Source organism: Lytechinus pictus, chromosome 10, assembly GCF_037042905.1.
Source record: "Lytechinus pictus isolate F3 Inbred chromosome 10, Lp3.0, whole genome shotgun sequence".
Taxonomy (NCBI): Eukaryota; Metazoa; Echinodermata; class Echinoidea; order Temnopleuroida; family Toxopneustidae; genus Lytechinus; species Lytechinus pictus.
Window position 1 is genome coordinate 23,490,595 of NC_087254.1, and position 17,469 is coordinate 23,508,063.

A 17,469-nucleotide genomic window follows, 5' to 3' on the forward strand; every position below is an offset into this window, starting at 1 on the left:
GCAGAATCTAACAAGCATGCAATTTTTTTTGTCTATCAAGATCTCTCCAAGACCGCTCGTCTAGTTAACGGCAATCACATCTTTGAAGGACGAGTTGAAATCCAGCACGAAGGCCAATGGGGGACAGTGTGTGATGACAGCTGGGATTTAGAAGATGCTCAGGTATCTATTCCCGATGCTCCCATCCTTGGAAAATTGCCAATTGGTCTAATCCCACCTTGTCTACTTTATGTTTGGTCTACAACTAGACACCGTTCTCATTATACTTTCTAAAACTAATTTACTGGAAATCGGTTCAGGAAACCAGTTCCGAAGATCGCTTTGCTAGCATTTCCATTTGATCACCCGAAAGTGGTTTTCAAAACCACCTCACGTAAAGCGGTCTTGCTATGGGAACACTCTCAGTGGGGTGACATGTTTCGCGTGCAATTTGAAACCGCAGCATAGGCATTCCATATGTACAGTGTGTGGAGTAGCGCACTCGAAACGTGCGAAAATCGCTTCCCGAAGAACGGTTGTGTCCTCACACTAAAACCGGTTTGGAAGATCGCTTCCAAGACCTTGTCGGTCGTTCTCATTACACGTTAGACTAGTTTCCAATAGACCAGTTTTAGGACGGTAGTGAGAACGGTGTTCTAGTTTGCCTACTAACCATTTGGTCTAATTGCCATTTAGCCCATTTACCAGACTTTAGCTATACCCATTAATTGATTATTGATGATGTGCTTAAGAGATACATTGTATGTATCTATGTATTAAAGCGCTTTGATTATTTCTGTGATCGGGTTCAGTTGGTCATTCCCACACAATGTATGCACTTTCTCATTCCTCAACCCATGTCATCTGAAATAGTCAATATGATTAGATGATCTGTTGATGAACCAAATTATCTTTTGACAAAGCGCAATAAAATGAAGATATAAAGTGGAAGCCGGGTAGACCATCTTTACATGATAAAAATATGCCGTAAGTTCATGTTATTATGTAGCTAGAAAAACATGATCTTTCAGGAGTGCTTGTAATGAAATATGGTACAAAAGAGACTAATTATTACAAATTTGTTTCTTTTGATAGAGAGGGCTGTTAAAAATATGGAGCATGTACAGCGATAAATAACATCAGACAATATAAAAGAACAAAATTTCTAACTGACTCTTGTGACCTGTGAATACAAATTGCACTTATCAAGATGCAGATACACACACTTTGTTATTATACACATGTACACTTTGTTTTAATTGTAGGTAATTTGTAGCCAGCTAGGGCTTGGACAGGCTGCAGCTGCTGCAAGAAATGCTGTCTTTGGGCCAGGTTTTCTCCCAATCTTCTTGGATGACATGCAGTGTAATGGCACTGAAGCTTCCCTGTTGGAATGTGAAAGCATGGGTATCCATTCCCATAACTGTCATCACAACGAGGATGCAGGTGTCGTTTGCCGACCACCAAGTAAGACGGGTGCTCAAAGTCATACCATTGCCATTTTTGTCTCGCCTGCATAGCAGAGCGAGACTATAGGCGCCGTTGGCGATGGCGGCGGCGGCGTCAACATCAAATCTTAACCTAAGGTTAAGCTTTTGAAATGACATCATAACTTAGAAAGTATATGGACCTAGTTCATGAAACTTGGACATAAGGTTAATCAAGTATTACTGAACATCCTGCCTGAGTTTCAGGTCACATGACTAAGGTCAAAGGTCATTTAGGGTCAATGAACTTAGACCATGTTGGGAAAATTATTTTCAAAATCTTAACCGAAGGTTAAGTTTTTTAAATGACATCATAACTTAGAAAGTATATAGACCTAGTTCATGAAACTTGAGCATAAGGTTAATCAAGTATTAGTGAACATCCTGCCCGAGTTTCAGGTCACATGACCAAGGTCAAAGGTCATTTAGGGTCAATGAACTTTGGCCAAGTTGGGGGTATTTGTTGAATTACCATCATAACTCTGAAAGCTAATGGATCTAGTTCATAAAACTTGGGACATAAGAGTAATCAAGTATCACTGAACATCCTGTACAAGTTTCAGGTCACATGACCATGGTCAAAGGTCATTAAAGGTCAATTAACTTTGGCCGTGTTAGGGGTATTTGTTGAATTACCATCCTATCTCTGAAAGTTTATGGATCTAGTTCATAAAACTTGGGATATAAGAGTAATCAAGCATCACTGAACATCCCCTGTGAGTTTCAGGTCACAAAACCAAGTCAAAGGTCAGTTAAGGTCAATAAACTTAGGCCATGTTGGGGTAATTATTGAAAGTTTATGGATAGAGTGAATGAAATGTGGACATGGGTGTAATTGACAGTCTTAAGTCTCCGTTCAAATGTCATTTATGGTCAATGAACGTGGTATTATGTAATATGAATGGTGTTTTTGTGAATGATTATTTTATAGTAGTTTTCAAAGTTAGCACTGCTGCTATATTCATATTATGTTGAAGAATGAAAATAAATTGAATTGAATTGAATTGAATATTAAATCGCGTAATGCAGACGAGACTGCCAGAGGCGTTCCACTTGTTATAGTATCATGATCAAAAGCTGTTACAGTAAAAAATTATTTCATGAGAGAGTCTGTAAAACCAAGGTTTAATTTTCACTACATCATCATAGATCTAGATCTGGGGCCCGTCTTACATAGAGTTACGATTGATCCGAACAATCGCAACTATGGAAAGCCAGCAATGTCAGCATCTAAAATTACATGTTTGTTCAAAATATTTTCTAGAAATGACGTTAATTCATATGTTCACTGCTTCCTTGACGTTGCAGTATGCTACTCTTTGATTTCAAAGGAGAATGAGCAAATTTCCCAGAGAAAAAATTATGACATTGATGGACTTCCATATACTTGAGATTGATTGGATCAATCATAACTCTATGTAAGAAGGGGCCCAGGTACAATTACATTAAATGAACTTTGTGAAATCATGAAATCTAAGCTGAAAACAATCACACTGAAGATTGCCAACATAGATAAGCATATCTTCCAGAATCCTGAGAAAGGAAATATGTAAGAATAGGTGGGAATGAATGTAATTAATGTCAGATATAAAATTCCTTCTGTGATATTCACTTATAAGACAAATATTAAAAAAGTTCTGAGGCAAAGCATTTCTTACAAAAGCCATTACATTCAACTTTAATCAGTCTGGTGACCCATTTATGTGTAGCCCCATACATTCTTATCTGTTTGTGTGCATACAACCTTCAGCAGAATATAAGCAATTTATTTTCATTTAGGTGATGCCATTGCGTTAATGTAATTGCATTATTGAACCACCCTATCCTATTCTTCTTCCATTGTCTCAGGTTTTTTTTTCATTCTTTTTTTTTTAATTTATATATATATATATATATATATATATATATATACCTATCTTTGAGGGGTCCACACTCAACAAGCCCTGCTTTTCAGTGGATCCCTCCATTTCCTCAATCTTTATTTAATTGAGAGAAAAAAATATGTAAGAGTAAATACAAATTGTTTTATCAAGAAAGTCTTACATCTAGTTTTATCTTCATTGTATATAGCATTATTAATTAATATGATTATCACATTGTTTAGTGTTTAAAATACCATAAACACTTCCTTATTTTTCTTGTATAGTCATATTGTTTACAATGTATATTAATTTGTATTGATTTGTATGGTCATGTTATATCTGTGTTATCATTTACTTTGTTGTACAATTGAGTTAAGTTGAGAAATGAAATAAAGCAAACTTGAACTATAAAACCAACTTTCACAATCACATTGTGACACTTTTGTCAATAAATCTATCTTAGGACCAGAACTATTTGAATTTCATATGATGACTCCATGTTCAAACCTCTTATTGTAATGTTTTAAATGATAACAGCGGCATCTAAACCTTATGCCAGTCATACATCTCAATTGGTCATGATTTCTATTCATTTTCAGTGATGACATTTTTAACATTTCGAGTGTATATTTGTTAAAAGGGAGCATGAAGTTATGATTTCCTTTCAATTTCCTTTCTGTTAGTTCGCTTGGTGGATGGGCGCTCACCTTCAGAGGGAAGACTTGAGATTAGCGTCAATGGACAATGGGGTGCTGTGTGCTTCCAAGACTTCAGCATTGCAAACGGACATGTTGCGTGTCGTCAGCTCGGCCTTGGTCCCGCATTCAGTGTCTCTTCCGCATCCCGTTACAGGAACGTTACCATCAATGAAATGATCTTTCTTTCGGGTGTCCAGTGTTTGTCTGATGAAGCCTTCCTTGGTCAGTGCCAGACCTCACCTCTGACAGAAGATGGATGTCCAGAGCAAGCAGCAGTTAAATGCTCATTACCTTGTAAGTGTTACTTGATAAAACAAAGAAGGGTACTGTTATATAGAGAGCCCTATAACGAGTGAGAGAGAAAGTGTGGATGATACTTTGCAATGTCATTATTGCCTTGGTTTTAACATTACCGGTATTATTATTGTGATAAAGATGATCAATAATAATGATGAATTGTGGTGATAGTGATGTGAGTGATGATAACCCTGATGGTGGTAATAATGATGATGATTCTTGTAATGGTGGTGGTGTTGGTGCTGATGCTGCTGATGATGATAAAGAAAATGAAGAAAACAAAGGTGATAGTGGTAATGATTATTTGTAAATTATCATTATAAGGCAATTCCATAGAGTATGTACGTCCGACCCCATAAGCGCGGGACTTTCCTGAAATTTTATTTCTTTATTTTCTAGTTCGCGTGACAAGTCGTTCTCTCAAATCACAAATCAGTCATATGACAAGTCGTTCTCTCAAATCACAAACTGCTCTTTGAACAGTTTGTGAAGTTAAGTAAGAACGGGAAAAATGGCAGTTGGACATACAGAAGGTTGAGTATTTCATTCAATTTTCCAATATTCCCAAGTTTATTCTGATTTTTTGCTTTAATAGTGCGACTTGTAAATGGAACCAGCGCATATGGAGGATTCGTACAGATTCAGAACAATGGTGTATGGGGTGGTATCTGCGATTCTGACTGGACCATTGACGATGCCAACGTTGTCTGCAGGCAACTTGGAATGGCTGATGCAATGGCTGCCAATGCAACTTTCGCTGATAGTACAGAGGACATTGCTGTCACCACTGCCAGGGAATATGCATGCGAGGGAAGCGAGTCCACATTGTCAGTTTGCAATGGAAGACCTGGGAATTGTAGGCAGCCGGTCAGTGTTACCTGTGCTCCAACTGGTAAGTTGGATGTGATTATCCTGAAAGAGTTATTGAGTAAATTATTTGTTTTATAAAATGGGTCAGCAGTATTAACAAATACATTTTTTTCCAGTTATAATGCAGTTCTGTTGGCTGATGGTTATTATTTTTTTCCAATTTTTAATGCAGTCCGATTAGTTAATGGTAGTGATCCATATGAAGGTAGAGTGGAGGTCTTGGTGAATGGAACTTGGGGAACTATCTGTGATGATCTTTGGGACCTTACTGATGCTCAGGTAATGTTTTTAGCTAAACCTGTTGAAGTCTTGGTTTGTAATTTGCAATGCCATGATATGCATGATATGGAGTTGAATATTATCCTAGCGAATGTCAACTGCTTGGAGGGGCATTGTTGAAACCATTTGCTCAGAGGTGATTTTTCATCAGTGCAATTGGCGCAGCACTGATTGGAAATAACCAAGATAAAGTAATTAAATCATGAATTAAAAAAAGAGAAGTGTCAATATGTTGTGTATGATGCATCTTGCTTTATTCAAGAAGTTATATATATACTAAATTATGACCCTAAAGTCACAACCAGTCTGATAAATCCCATTTAAATAACGATAATGATTTGACAATGCACATATACATACTGTACGTGCAAGAAGTAGGGCAACTAGCTAGTTAGCCTGAATAGCACCAGTTACATTCAGCCTTTTGCATGGTATGAATGTGGACACAGATAACAATGCTGCATAATGCCAGTCAATAGTTTCTGCTATAGTGTCCGGTAATGACTTGAGGTAGACAGTCCATTTATTTTATTGTTGAAATTTTGAGGAATTCTTTGTATTTCAGGGTTGTAAGTCTGAAATACGAAGTAAGCATTTTTTTGTTGCAGTCCCATTCCAGTTGAGGTGAGAATTAGTTCTACGTTTTAATTGATGATCTCCCAGGATGAATCAAAATTCACATCAATCAATTTTTTAAAACTTATTGTTTGCAGGTGGTGTGCAGACAACTTGGCTACGGCTATGCCAGGCAGTCCTATGGTCGCTCAAGGTTTGGTCCCGGAACAGGTCCAATTGTCTATGATGATGTCCAGTGCACAGGATCCGAGACCCTCCTGTCCCAGTGCTCTAATGGCGGAAGCGGCAGTAGCAACTGTGACCATAGTGAAGATGCTGGGGTATCGTGTGCTTTAACGTCAGGTCTGTTTCTTTCTCCACCCTTGACCTATTGCCTCCTATTAAGTCCTAGAGTCAATCCTTGACCAGTTGCCTCCTACTACTATAAATTAATATTCACTATGTGATTCCTCTATAAATCTTATGGGATTGTAGAACTCAGTAGTCAACAGGTTAGCCAATTGCCTACTGTAAGTGGTTGGTATCTGTGTAAAGCATATGGGAATCACAGAATTCAGTTGTCAAAAAGTTAAGCCATTGCCTATTAGAAATACAGTTGGCATGTTGAGGTTGGTGACATCGTTCCTTGCAAGAGCTAGAGTTTTCCAGATTTTGGAAAAATAATTGATTTTATTGATGTAAAGAGTACATTTAAAGGTGACAGCAGGATGCTGTTTTGTACAGTAGTTAATAGAGTTAACTATGACTTTCGCACACCAACATGAACCTATTCTTGAGTTCTCGGTCACATTCTCAATATTTTTATTTCCATTGACTGAAGTTCAAATGTGATGTTTGTTAAGTAAAGATATTGTTGTAAAGTATTTGAATGATAAAAAATTTACTGTAAGTCAGTATTTGACCAGGGCCATTGGAAATTCAGGATTGTTTGTTAAAAACACTGGGGAATTTCAGGGTATCACATTAAGAACATATTCCATTGTTTGTAAACGCAAGCTCAAATTGCAAATGGCTTCATGAAACAGCCCCTCTGTTTTAATTGCCAGAATCTGATGAGAGTGTACGGCTGGTGAATGGTGGTACCGAGTACGAAGGTCGAGTAGAGATCTTCTGGCAAGGTAGCTGGGGAACTATCTGTGACGACAGCTGGGACTTGTCAGATGCTCATGTTGTCTGCCGCGAGCTCGGATTCAGCGGTGCCCTTGAAGCCAAGGTACGGGCCGCCTATGGCCCTGGTTCCGGTCCAATCATCTTAGACAATGTCCAATGTGGAGGGCCTGAGTTGACTGTCTTTAACTGTCAGCATGGAGGGTTTGGCGTTCATAACTGTGGACACCCTGAGGATGCTGGCGTTTCCTGTATCCCACCAGGTAGGACTTCTTTCAACCCACTGAATTCGGCCATTGGGTTCCTGTACACCAGCTAATGTGAATTGTAGAATTCAGTGTCCAAGGGTTAACTGGGTAATATCCGGTTTCCAACATGATATAGCTTTATACATAGACATAGACAAATTTGTGGGTATATATGAATTGTCTTTGATGTTTTGGTATGAACATCCAGCATCAAGTGATTTGACAAGGATAGTCTTACTTGTTCATAAAAATCAAAACATAGTGTTCTAGAACAGCATGGGATGTGGTCGTAATGTATTAGTTTCAAGATTTTTAAATGAATTTTTTCCTGACATTTTGTCAAAGGTATTGTTTATACATAATTTTATGTCCTTTTCATGATGTTTGTAATGTGAAATGTTATTTCTGATAGATTGATTCAAGTATCATGTTCGACTAAGATCATGGAATGTAAACAATCACAGTCTGAACTTTTCCTTCAATATTGCCAATAATAATTTGTTCACAAACTTACAGCAAATACCACCACCCCTCAACCAACGGTATCGCCAACTGCAAATGCAAGCCTTGATGTTCGGCTGGTAGGTGGGCAGGTTCCCTATGAGGGTAGAGTTGAACTCTTCCATGACGGAGAATGGGGTACTGTTTGCGATGATCTCTGGGACACCTACGAGGGGAATATCGTCTGCCGGCAGTTGGGGTTCGGCCCTGCGATCCGTGCGCCCCAGGGAGCCAACTTTGGGGCTGGTTCTGGACCCATCCTTCTGGACAACCTATCATGTAATGGCTCTGAAGCATCCCTTTGGCAGTGTGCACACCCTGGGGTTCGAATCCACAACTGTGGCCATTCAGAAGATGCCAGTGTCGTCTGTACTGATCCAGGTCTGCTATCTCTGTTTCCCCTGTCCAGTCATGGTGCAACAAACCTGAGCAACAAAGCTTAGCAATATTTTTGGGAAAAGGTCAATAGGATAATATGAGATGTCAACATAAAATGATACAGAGGCAATAAACATTGTGTCTTTGCAAGGCAACACCAACTGCCCACCCAATTGAATTCTTTGTAAAAATTAGATTAAAAGAATTTGGCTAAGGATATTCTGTCCAATTCACTTGGACAAACTGCTGGCATAATCTGTAGGTGGTATGGCCTACTAGAAATGAGCAAGTGTTACTCTGAAATATTTTTTGTATTACTTTTATTCAATATAAAACAAGGGAAGTACATGCAATGAAAATAAGTCCAGGTTACTTGTTATTTTAGAACAATGTACAGAACTAACGATTTAAAAAAATGAGCTACAGGTAAACAATATGACAAGAAACTTTACATAAATCATATTTACTCTGAAAATGAAACAAAGAATGATTTTAAAAAATCAATGAAACTGTGTGTGTATGTCTTGAAGAATTGTTAATATGACTGACTCATGATTATTCCTGTTGTAAATTTTTTTATATATGATTGATGACTTTGTTTTTGCTTAGGCGATTCCTGTCTGATCTGAAGTTTTTTCAATTTATGTAATTTTTGTCTCGCCTGCATAGCAGAGCGAGACTATAGGCGCCGCTTTTCCGACGGCGACGGCGGCGGCGGCGTCAACATCAAATCTTAACCTAAGGTTAAGTTTTTGAAATGACATCATAACTTAATAAGTATATGGACCTAGTTCATGAAACTTGGACATAGGGTTAATCAAGTATTACTAAATATCCTGCCTGAGTTTCAGGTCACATGACCAAGGTCAAAGGTCATTTAGGGTCAATGAACTTAGACCATGTTGGGAAAATTATTTTCAAAATATTAACCGAAGGTTAAGTTTTTGAAATGACATCATAACTTAGAAAGTATATGGACCTAGTTCATGAAACTTGGGCATAAGGTTAATCAAGTATTAGTGAACATCCTGCTCGAGTTTCAGGTCACGTGACCAAGGTCAAAGGTCATTTAGGGTCAATGAACTTTGGCCAAGTTGGGGGTATTTGTTGAATTACCATCATAACTTTGAAAATTTATGGATTTAGTTCATGAAACTTGGACATTAGGTTAATCAAGTACCACTGAATATCCTGTGCGAGTTTCAGGTCACATGACCATGGTCAATGGTAATTTAAGGTCAATGAACTTTGGCCGTGTTGGGGGTATTTGTTGAATTACCATCCTAACTCTGAAAGTTTATGGATCTAGTTCATAAAACTTGGGATATAAGAGTAATCAAGCATCACTGAACATCCCCTGTGAGTTTCAGGTCACAAAACCAAGTCAAAGGTCAGTTAAGGTCAATAAACGTAGGCCATGTTGGGGTAATTGTTGAATCCCATCATAACTTTGAAAGTTTATGGATAGAGTGAATGAAATGTGGACATGGGTGTAGTTGACAGTCTTAAGTCTCCGTTCAAATGTCATTTATGGTCAATGAACGTGGTATTATGTCATTATATGAATGATGTTTTTGTGAATGATTATTTTATAGTAGTTTTCAAAGTTAGCTCTGCTGCTATATTAAATTGCGTAATGCAGGCGAGACTGCCAGAGGCGTTCCACTTGTTTATTTTTTTAATCCTGAATAAAATCTGCATAACATTTGTCGCAAAATAACAAATATACATCATCATCTTGATTATTCTACTTTTTTATCAAGTTTGAATAGAATTCCTGAAGATTTACTAAAACATTTTTGTCATTTTGTTTAGTGATGCCTACTTCTGCCCCAGAGAATGCTACAGAAGGAGCGATTCGATTGGTCCAAGGGGAAGCCATATATGAGGGAAGAGTGGAGATTTTCTTTGATGGTTCTTGGGGGACAGTTTGTGATGATCTGTGGGATATTAAAGATGCCCAGGTAAGCATTGAAATTGCTATTTATTCTTGAATATCAGGGTGATTCTTGATATCCATAAAAAAGTCATACATTAGAAGAACTTGAAAACAATGTTTAAATTTGTGATTTATAAACAATAAGACATATGAATCCCCAAAATAGTCTCTAAACAAAACAAAAAGTGTTTCAATGGTTTTATTTTACAATTATATTAACCAAATTCTAATTTAATGCATTAACTCTTTGTGCGCTGGACCATGAACCCATCTGTACTGAATTATTTTCAGGGAGGGAAACAATGCATTGTTTGTTGAGTGTGAAATGCGAAGTTCGCACGGCACCGAGTGTGCATTGGTGCGAAGTACGCGTGGAAAGGGTTAATTGATTCACATATTACATAATTTTATGCCATCATGCATATTTGAATCATGATCTATCTTCAGCTGAGATCTTTTTGGCCATCATTCCCCTCTCCCTATCCTCCTGCTTTTACTGACAAAACTAAAATATCCCAGGGTTTTAGGGTTAACACTTATAGGCCAGTGAACACTGTTTCTGATATTGCATTTTTGTCTCACCTGCATAGCAGAGTGAGACTATAGGTGCCGCTTTTCCGACGGCGGCGGCGTCAACACCAAATCTTAACCGAAGGTTAAGTTTTTGAAATGACAGCATAACTTAGAAAGTATATGGACCTAGTTCATGAAACTTGGCCATAAGGTTAATCAAGTATTACTGAACATCCTGCCTGAGTTTCATGTCACATGACCAAGGTCAAAGGTCATTTAGGGTCAATGAACTTTGGCCGAATTGGGGGTATCTGTTGAATTACCATCACAACTTTGAAAGTTTATGGATCTGATTCATGGAACTTGGACATAATAGTAATCAAGTATTACTGAACATTCTGTGCAAGTTTCAGGTCACATGATCAAGGTCAAAGGTCATTTAGGGTCAATGAACTTTGGCCAAATTGGGGGTATTTGTTGAATTACCATCATAACTTTGAAAGTATGTTGGTCTAGTTCATAAAACTTGGACATAAGAGTAATCAAGTATCACTAAACATCCTGTGCATGTTTCAGGTCACATGATCAAGGTCAAAGGTCATGTAAGGTCAATGAACTTTGGCCACGTTGGGGGTATTTGTTGAATTACCATCATATCTCTGTAAGTGTATTGGTCTAGTTCATAAAACGTGGAAATAAGAGTAACCAAGTATCACTGAACATCTTGTGCGAGTTATAGTAGTTTTCAAAGTCAGCACTGCTGCTATATTGAATCGCGTGATGCAGGTGAGACCGCCAGAGGCATTCCACTTGTTAAGTATCTTCTTGCTTCTCAGCTATTTTATTCTTTATATATTCTTCTTAAACACATTGGCCCGTATTCTGAAGTCAGGTTTAACTTAAACTCAGGTTTAAAGTTGTGGTTTAAGTATGGGAAGCCAAAAGTATCAAATTTTTTTAAGTTGTAAGTTTCTTATGTTTACTGTGCTCTTTCCTGATTCATCGATGGTGAAGACAATAATCTGATATACTTCCTAGACAATTATGAATGATTTGAGAGCCAAATGAGCTGAGATATGATATCTCTATCGTTAGTGATTTATGTAACAATTGGCTTCCCATACTTACACCACAACTTAAACCTGAGTTTAAGTTAAACCTGACTTCAGAATACGGGCCAATGGGACGTGCTGAGTGGAATGCACTATAAAAGAGCTATTAATGATTATGATTATTATCCAGGTTGTGTGTCGGCAGCTTGGCTTCGGCACTGCCATAGAGGCTGTCACCATGGCCAGGTTTGGGCGTGGTATTGGCCCAATCATGCTTGACAACGTAGCTTGTCAAGGAGATGAAGAGATGCTGATGGTTTGCTCACATAGCGGGGTGACCGTCCACAACTGTGGCCATTCTGAGGATGCTGGAGTGAGGTGTTCCTTCAATGACACAACAACTGGTAAGCACCGGTGCAACAGCAGGGTTACCTGCTGTTTGCATTCAGTTTTTTTACGAGGTTTTGCTTATAATGGAGATATTATGGAATTTGTGTTCTACTAAAAGTTGATAGTATGAAGTCATGAAAGTAAAGGTTTAAATACCGCTTCTCCTCGTAAAATTTTCAAACACTCAAAATATTCAAAATATGTTTGAATATTTGGGGTTTAATTTGCATAAGTTCATATTTTAATATCCTTTTTCAAGGAAATGTCTGGTTGAGGAATTTATATCCACAACTACACAAGGCATATTAAGTTGAAATGCCAAAGAGTATGTTTTTTGTGTAGTTTTCATTTTGCATATCTGGGTTTACTCTGCAAACCAGAGCCCTGTAACACAAAGCTTTCATATCAATTGATCATCAGGATTAATTTAATGATTGATTACATTGAACTGCATGTACAATCCATCTTAAAAGTCTGCTGTAGAATCTATCACTAAGACTGTGTTATGGGGTCCTGGCTGCATTTCCTAAATCTAAAGTATCCTCACGTGTTCTGACTTGTAGGAGAATTACCGGAAGAAGGCGATCTTCGTCTGGTCAACGGAGAGAACATGTATGAAGGGCGCGTTGAGGTCTTTTTCAACAGCCTCTGGGGTACTGTTTGTGATGATGCATGGGACATGCGTGATGCCAGCGTGGTCTGCAACCAGCTAGGGTTTGGGCCAGCCATTGCCGCGTATACTTTGGCTCACTTTGGCGCAGGTACTGGAAGCATTCACTTTGACAATTTAGGCTGCACAGGGAATGAGGAACGACTATATATGTGCGACCGTGCATCCCAGCAGAATTGCAATCATGGGGAAGATGCAGGTGTAAGATGCGGAGAACCAACAGGTTAGTCCATCATTATCATCATCCTTCATCATCAGCACATCTTTGTTGTCATCATCATAATCATCTCATCCTCAGCATTATAATATTAATCACAAGCATCATCACATCCATCACTGTCATCATGATCGGCGTCACCATCATTATCATTTTTATCATCACATTCATCAACATCCCCATCATCATCATCAGGCAGCAGCAGTAGCAGCACCATCATCATCATCACCATCGTAACATTCATGATCATCGTCACATTCATCGTTATCATAACCATTGTCATCATCATTACCATCATCACATTCATCACTATCATCATGATTGTCATCATCTTCATCATCATCACCATCATCATTATCATCACCACCATCATCATCATTATTACATTCATTGTCATCACCATCATCGCAACTTTCACCATCATCATCATCACCACCATCATGACCATCATTATCAGTTATCACCTTCATGATAGGAGTCTGTATTTTTTTGTTTTTTATTCAAAACTTCTCCCAATCATGGAAAAAAAAAAAAAAATTTTTGATTGAAAAAGATTAAATGGCCAAAGTTCTTGGCTCGTTAGAGGATATCAAATATTGTTTAGCCTTTACCAAAACTATAGATGGGCTTTAAATATTGTGGTACCTGTGACATCAGAGCATCTTGAGCATTCTGTCTTGTCAATATGTCCACTTCAAGCCAACCATCACAACCAACATCACCTTTTTTCAAGGTAATTGGAACTATTCCGCTGTGACCACATTGGCATCTTTTTTACCACAGCTACCAACGTAACAGAGCCAGGAACTGTGCGTCTTGTCGGTGGATCAGGCCCACACGAAGGCCGTGTGGAGGTATTCATGGATGAATGGGGTACAGTCTGTGATGATCTGTGGGACTTGAGGGATGCCAATGTGATCTGCCGTATGCTAGGCTTCTTCAATGCCACCGAGGCCCTCACATCCTCCTACCGGTTTGGCTCCGGGGTGGGTCAGATTCTGCTGGATAACGTTAATTGTGAAGGGTCGGAAACCAACATCGTTGATTGTCCAGCTAATCCACCAAGAACTCATAATTGCCAGCATTCTGAAGATGCAGCAGTAGTCTGTTATACAGCAGGTGATTCTCTCTCTCTCTCTCCCTCCTTGGCCTTTATCTCTTACTCTCTCTCTCTCTACCATAGTAAATTATTTTGTATTGTTTTACCATAGCTATAAATATAAATTTATAACATAATTTATGATTATATTTATAATTTATAATTAATTTATTATGCCATATTTTTTTTTGTAAGAATTTTACTGGGGGAGTCCACCCCCCAAAAAAGTTGATTTGGATAGAAAGAGAATAGCAAACAAGCCTAATAATGAAAATGTCATCAATTTCAGATGTAAAATAATGTTAAAGTTTCACTTAATTTCACCAAATAGTTATTTGCACATCCTGGACGGTATGCAAACGAGGGAACTAATCACATTACCACTTGTTATTTCTTCTGTATTAATCATATGAAAAATGAAATGTTTCACTTTTCTTTCCAGTATAATGTGAAATAATTTAAAGTTTGACTTCCCCCAGGTCATGTGCAATTGACATTTGATGAAGAGTACCCTCATTGTCAAATCTGCAAAAAATAAAATATTGTTTAATTCAAACAATGAAATTTAAAAGAAATAGTGAAAAGCATCATGGATACTCTCATTTGCATATCACTGCATTGCACGTATAACTATTTTAGGAAAAACTAGCTTATTTTGAAAATGTCATAACTTTCTCATTTTCTTGAAATTTTCAGCATCATTCTTGTTTAATTCTTTTTTTAAATTAAAATCACCTTTTGTTGGGCTGGATTTGCCATTTAATCTGCAAGCATTTCTTGTTGCCTTCTCAGGTCTGGGTACCAATGGCTCTGTGACCTTCATCACCGAGTCTGCCAGCAGAGGATCCGGCCTTGTCAACATCTCTGTCAATGACCAGGGGAGGTATATCTGCGCTAACGAATGGTCTATCGAAGATGGTAATGTGGTTTGCCGTCAGATGGGTCTCGGTTATGCAACCCGCGTCTACACGGCTGCGATCTTTGCTCCATGGTTTAATGGCGTTGGTGGTCTACAATGCAACGGAAGTGAGCTGAACCTGTTGGAGTGCAGAGGGGCCACGTTGGGTACCTGCCAGACTTTAGATGCTGGTGGAGTGGAATGTTCTACCAATGGTGAGTTGTTGTGTGAAAGAGGAGAGAAGTTAATTTGTACCAGGGGCTTCTTTCTTTAAACTGGTAGACATCTTAGACATCTCATGGCATTAAAAATTGTCAACAAAAATACAAAATGATAACAGTTGGGAAAATCTTGTCCGAAAATATATTTTTATCAAAACTTCAAGAATAGGACAGAAGGGTCTCTTCTCGGTTCACTACACAAGACCTGTCCAATGGAGGGTACAAAATCTGGCTTTGGGGTTAAAGGACTCCAGATCTTTGGCAGTGCATGGCTCTGGTAGGAGGGGACAGACCAAAAGTTTGCATCATTTAATCCTCCCCATAGTCGCAGGCAGTGTCTCCATCCCTGCTGTAGCCCTATTGCACGTAGCCTCTTGTCGAGGCCCTGGCGGCTGCTTCCCGAGCAAAGCGAGGGATTCCCTAATTCGCGAAGCGAATTAGGCCTGGCGCGAGCCAGGGCCTCTTGACATCTGAACTAAATTATATATTCATGAGGAACGTCTTCCTAATGAATATACATGAGTCATGATATTACCGGTCACCGAGTAAACCAATGAAATGTCAGAGCTGTTTCGTTTTGGGTTCGGAATACTATATAGTATAGTAGTCCATTATTCTGCAGGGGATTCATTTAATTGCGGGACACTAAAGGGGATATAACCTGCAAAATGCTACAAGTAGTGGTACTACTACTACTACTACTACTACTACTACTACTACTACTGGCCGTAACAGACCCATCACCGCCCCGAAACTTCCCGGGAGATACTGCTCAGCCGCTGGTCAGACTCAACTCCACCCCAGCTTCCCTCACTGCACTGCACAGCGGAGATCGATAATCGACGCCCGGTTCGACCGGTGGAATCGCATGAAATATTACATTTTTTCCATATCCTGTGGGTAGATTTACAAAATCATCTCGTCCTTTCAGTGCAGATTTAATTTTATCGACTTGCAAATCCTTAAATCGGTCAATATTCAGCATTTTAGAGGCATATTCAATGCTCTTTGATATTCAATTCAATTCAATTCAATTCAATTCACTTTATTCACATCCATTAAAAAATATACAACATACAATATTATATGAACAATAAGAAACAATCAATACATAAACAAATCAATATAATTACAAATAAAAAGAGTAGCACCAACATGCGGTGGATGTAGGGGATTGGCAAAGGCCAAAGACCTATCGAGGCCAATCCCCCTTGGTTCCGCGCATTGGTTAAAATATAACAAATTAATTAATTAATGGTGATTAAACAGTTATAACATCAACATAAACAAACAAAAGAAAAACAACAAGGCTCCATTTTACTTAAAAACTGATGGTGAATTGGCAAGATATGATTTATATTTACGTTTAAAAGTGATTAGTGAGGGGCAAGTTTTAATTTCAGATGGCAAATCATTCCAGATGACAGGTCCTTCGTATCCAATAACAGTTCTAGAAAAATTATATGTATATTTTGGCAGATAAAAGTTATTGATATTTCTTGTTGAATACATATTTATACTACTATTAAGGGTGAAAAAATCATTAAAAATATCAGGTAAAGTCCTTTTAGAATAAGAATACATAAAACAAGCAACAAAATAGCAATGTAAATCATATATATTCAAAATTGAAAGCTTCCGAAACAATGGGTCTGTATGGGCAAGAAATGTTGAATTGGTGATTATTCTTATTGCACGTTTTTGTATTAAAAATATTTTTTTAAATAAATAAGATGCGGTGCTTCCCCATATTATATTGCAATAGGTTATATAAGGCAAGATCATTGTATTATATAAATTAGTGAGAACAAAAGGTGGCAATGTGAACTTTAGTCTACTTATGACACCAACAGCACATGACATTTTATACGATATTTCATTAATATGATCTTTCCACGTAAGGTTATTATCAATTTTAACACCAAGAAATTTTAATGAAGTTACCTTATTTATTTCTTTGTTATTGATATGCAATTTAATCAAGTCTTCGTTAATTTTCCTGTTTTTTGTTTTAAAAATTATATAATTAGTTTTTTCAAGATTTATCAATAATTTATTGGCAAGAAACCAGGAATGCACTTTACTTAGTTCAGAGTTGATTAAAAATCCTACGTTTGAAGGGTCATTACTGGCAAGAAAAAGGCTTGTATCGTCAGCAAATAAGATAAAAGATAAAATATTGCTAACG

At 37.9% G+C, this 17,469-nt stretch overlaps 1 protein-coding gene across 2 annotated transcripts in view; it reads left to right on the forward strand.

Moving 5' to 3' along the window:
• LOC129270354 (deleted in malignant brain tumors 1 protein-like) overlaps window positions 1–17,469 on the forward strand; it is a 56,836-nt gene that overhangs the window by 9,886 nt on the left and 29,481 nt on the right. For both annotated transcript variants that reach the window (XR_010294869.1, XM_064105622.1), the window contains exons 4-16: window positions 41–162; window positions 1,245–1,446; window positions 4,012–4,320; window positions 4,919–5,215; window positions 5,366–5,472; window positions 6,186–6,390; window positions 7,095–7,418; window positions 7,920–8,285; window positions 10,098–10,246; window positions 11,977–12,190; window positions 12,740–13,069; window positions 13,847–14,182; window positions 14,955–15,275. Coding sequence is in view for 1 of the 2 variants with exons in the window: in XM_064105622.1 (XP_063961692.1) it covers window positions 41–162; window positions 1,245–1,446; window positions 4,012–4,320; window positions 4,919–5,215; window positions 5,366–5,472; window positions 6,186–6,390; window positions 7,095–7,418; window positions 7,920–8,285; window positions 10,098–10,246; window positions 11,977–12,190; window positions 12,740–13,069; window positions 13,847–14,182; window positions 14,955–15,275 (3,282 nt within the window). In the remaining variant the exon portion in view is untranslated. The remainder of the gene's footprint in view (window positions 1–40; window positions 163–1,244; window positions 1,447–4,011; window positions 4,321–4,918; window positions 5,216–5,365; window positions 5,473–6,185; window positions 6,391–7,094; window positions 7,419–7,919; window positions 8,286–10,097; window positions 10,247–11,976; window positions 12,191–12,739; window positions 13,070–13,846; window positions 14,183–14,954; window positions 15,276–17,469) is intronic.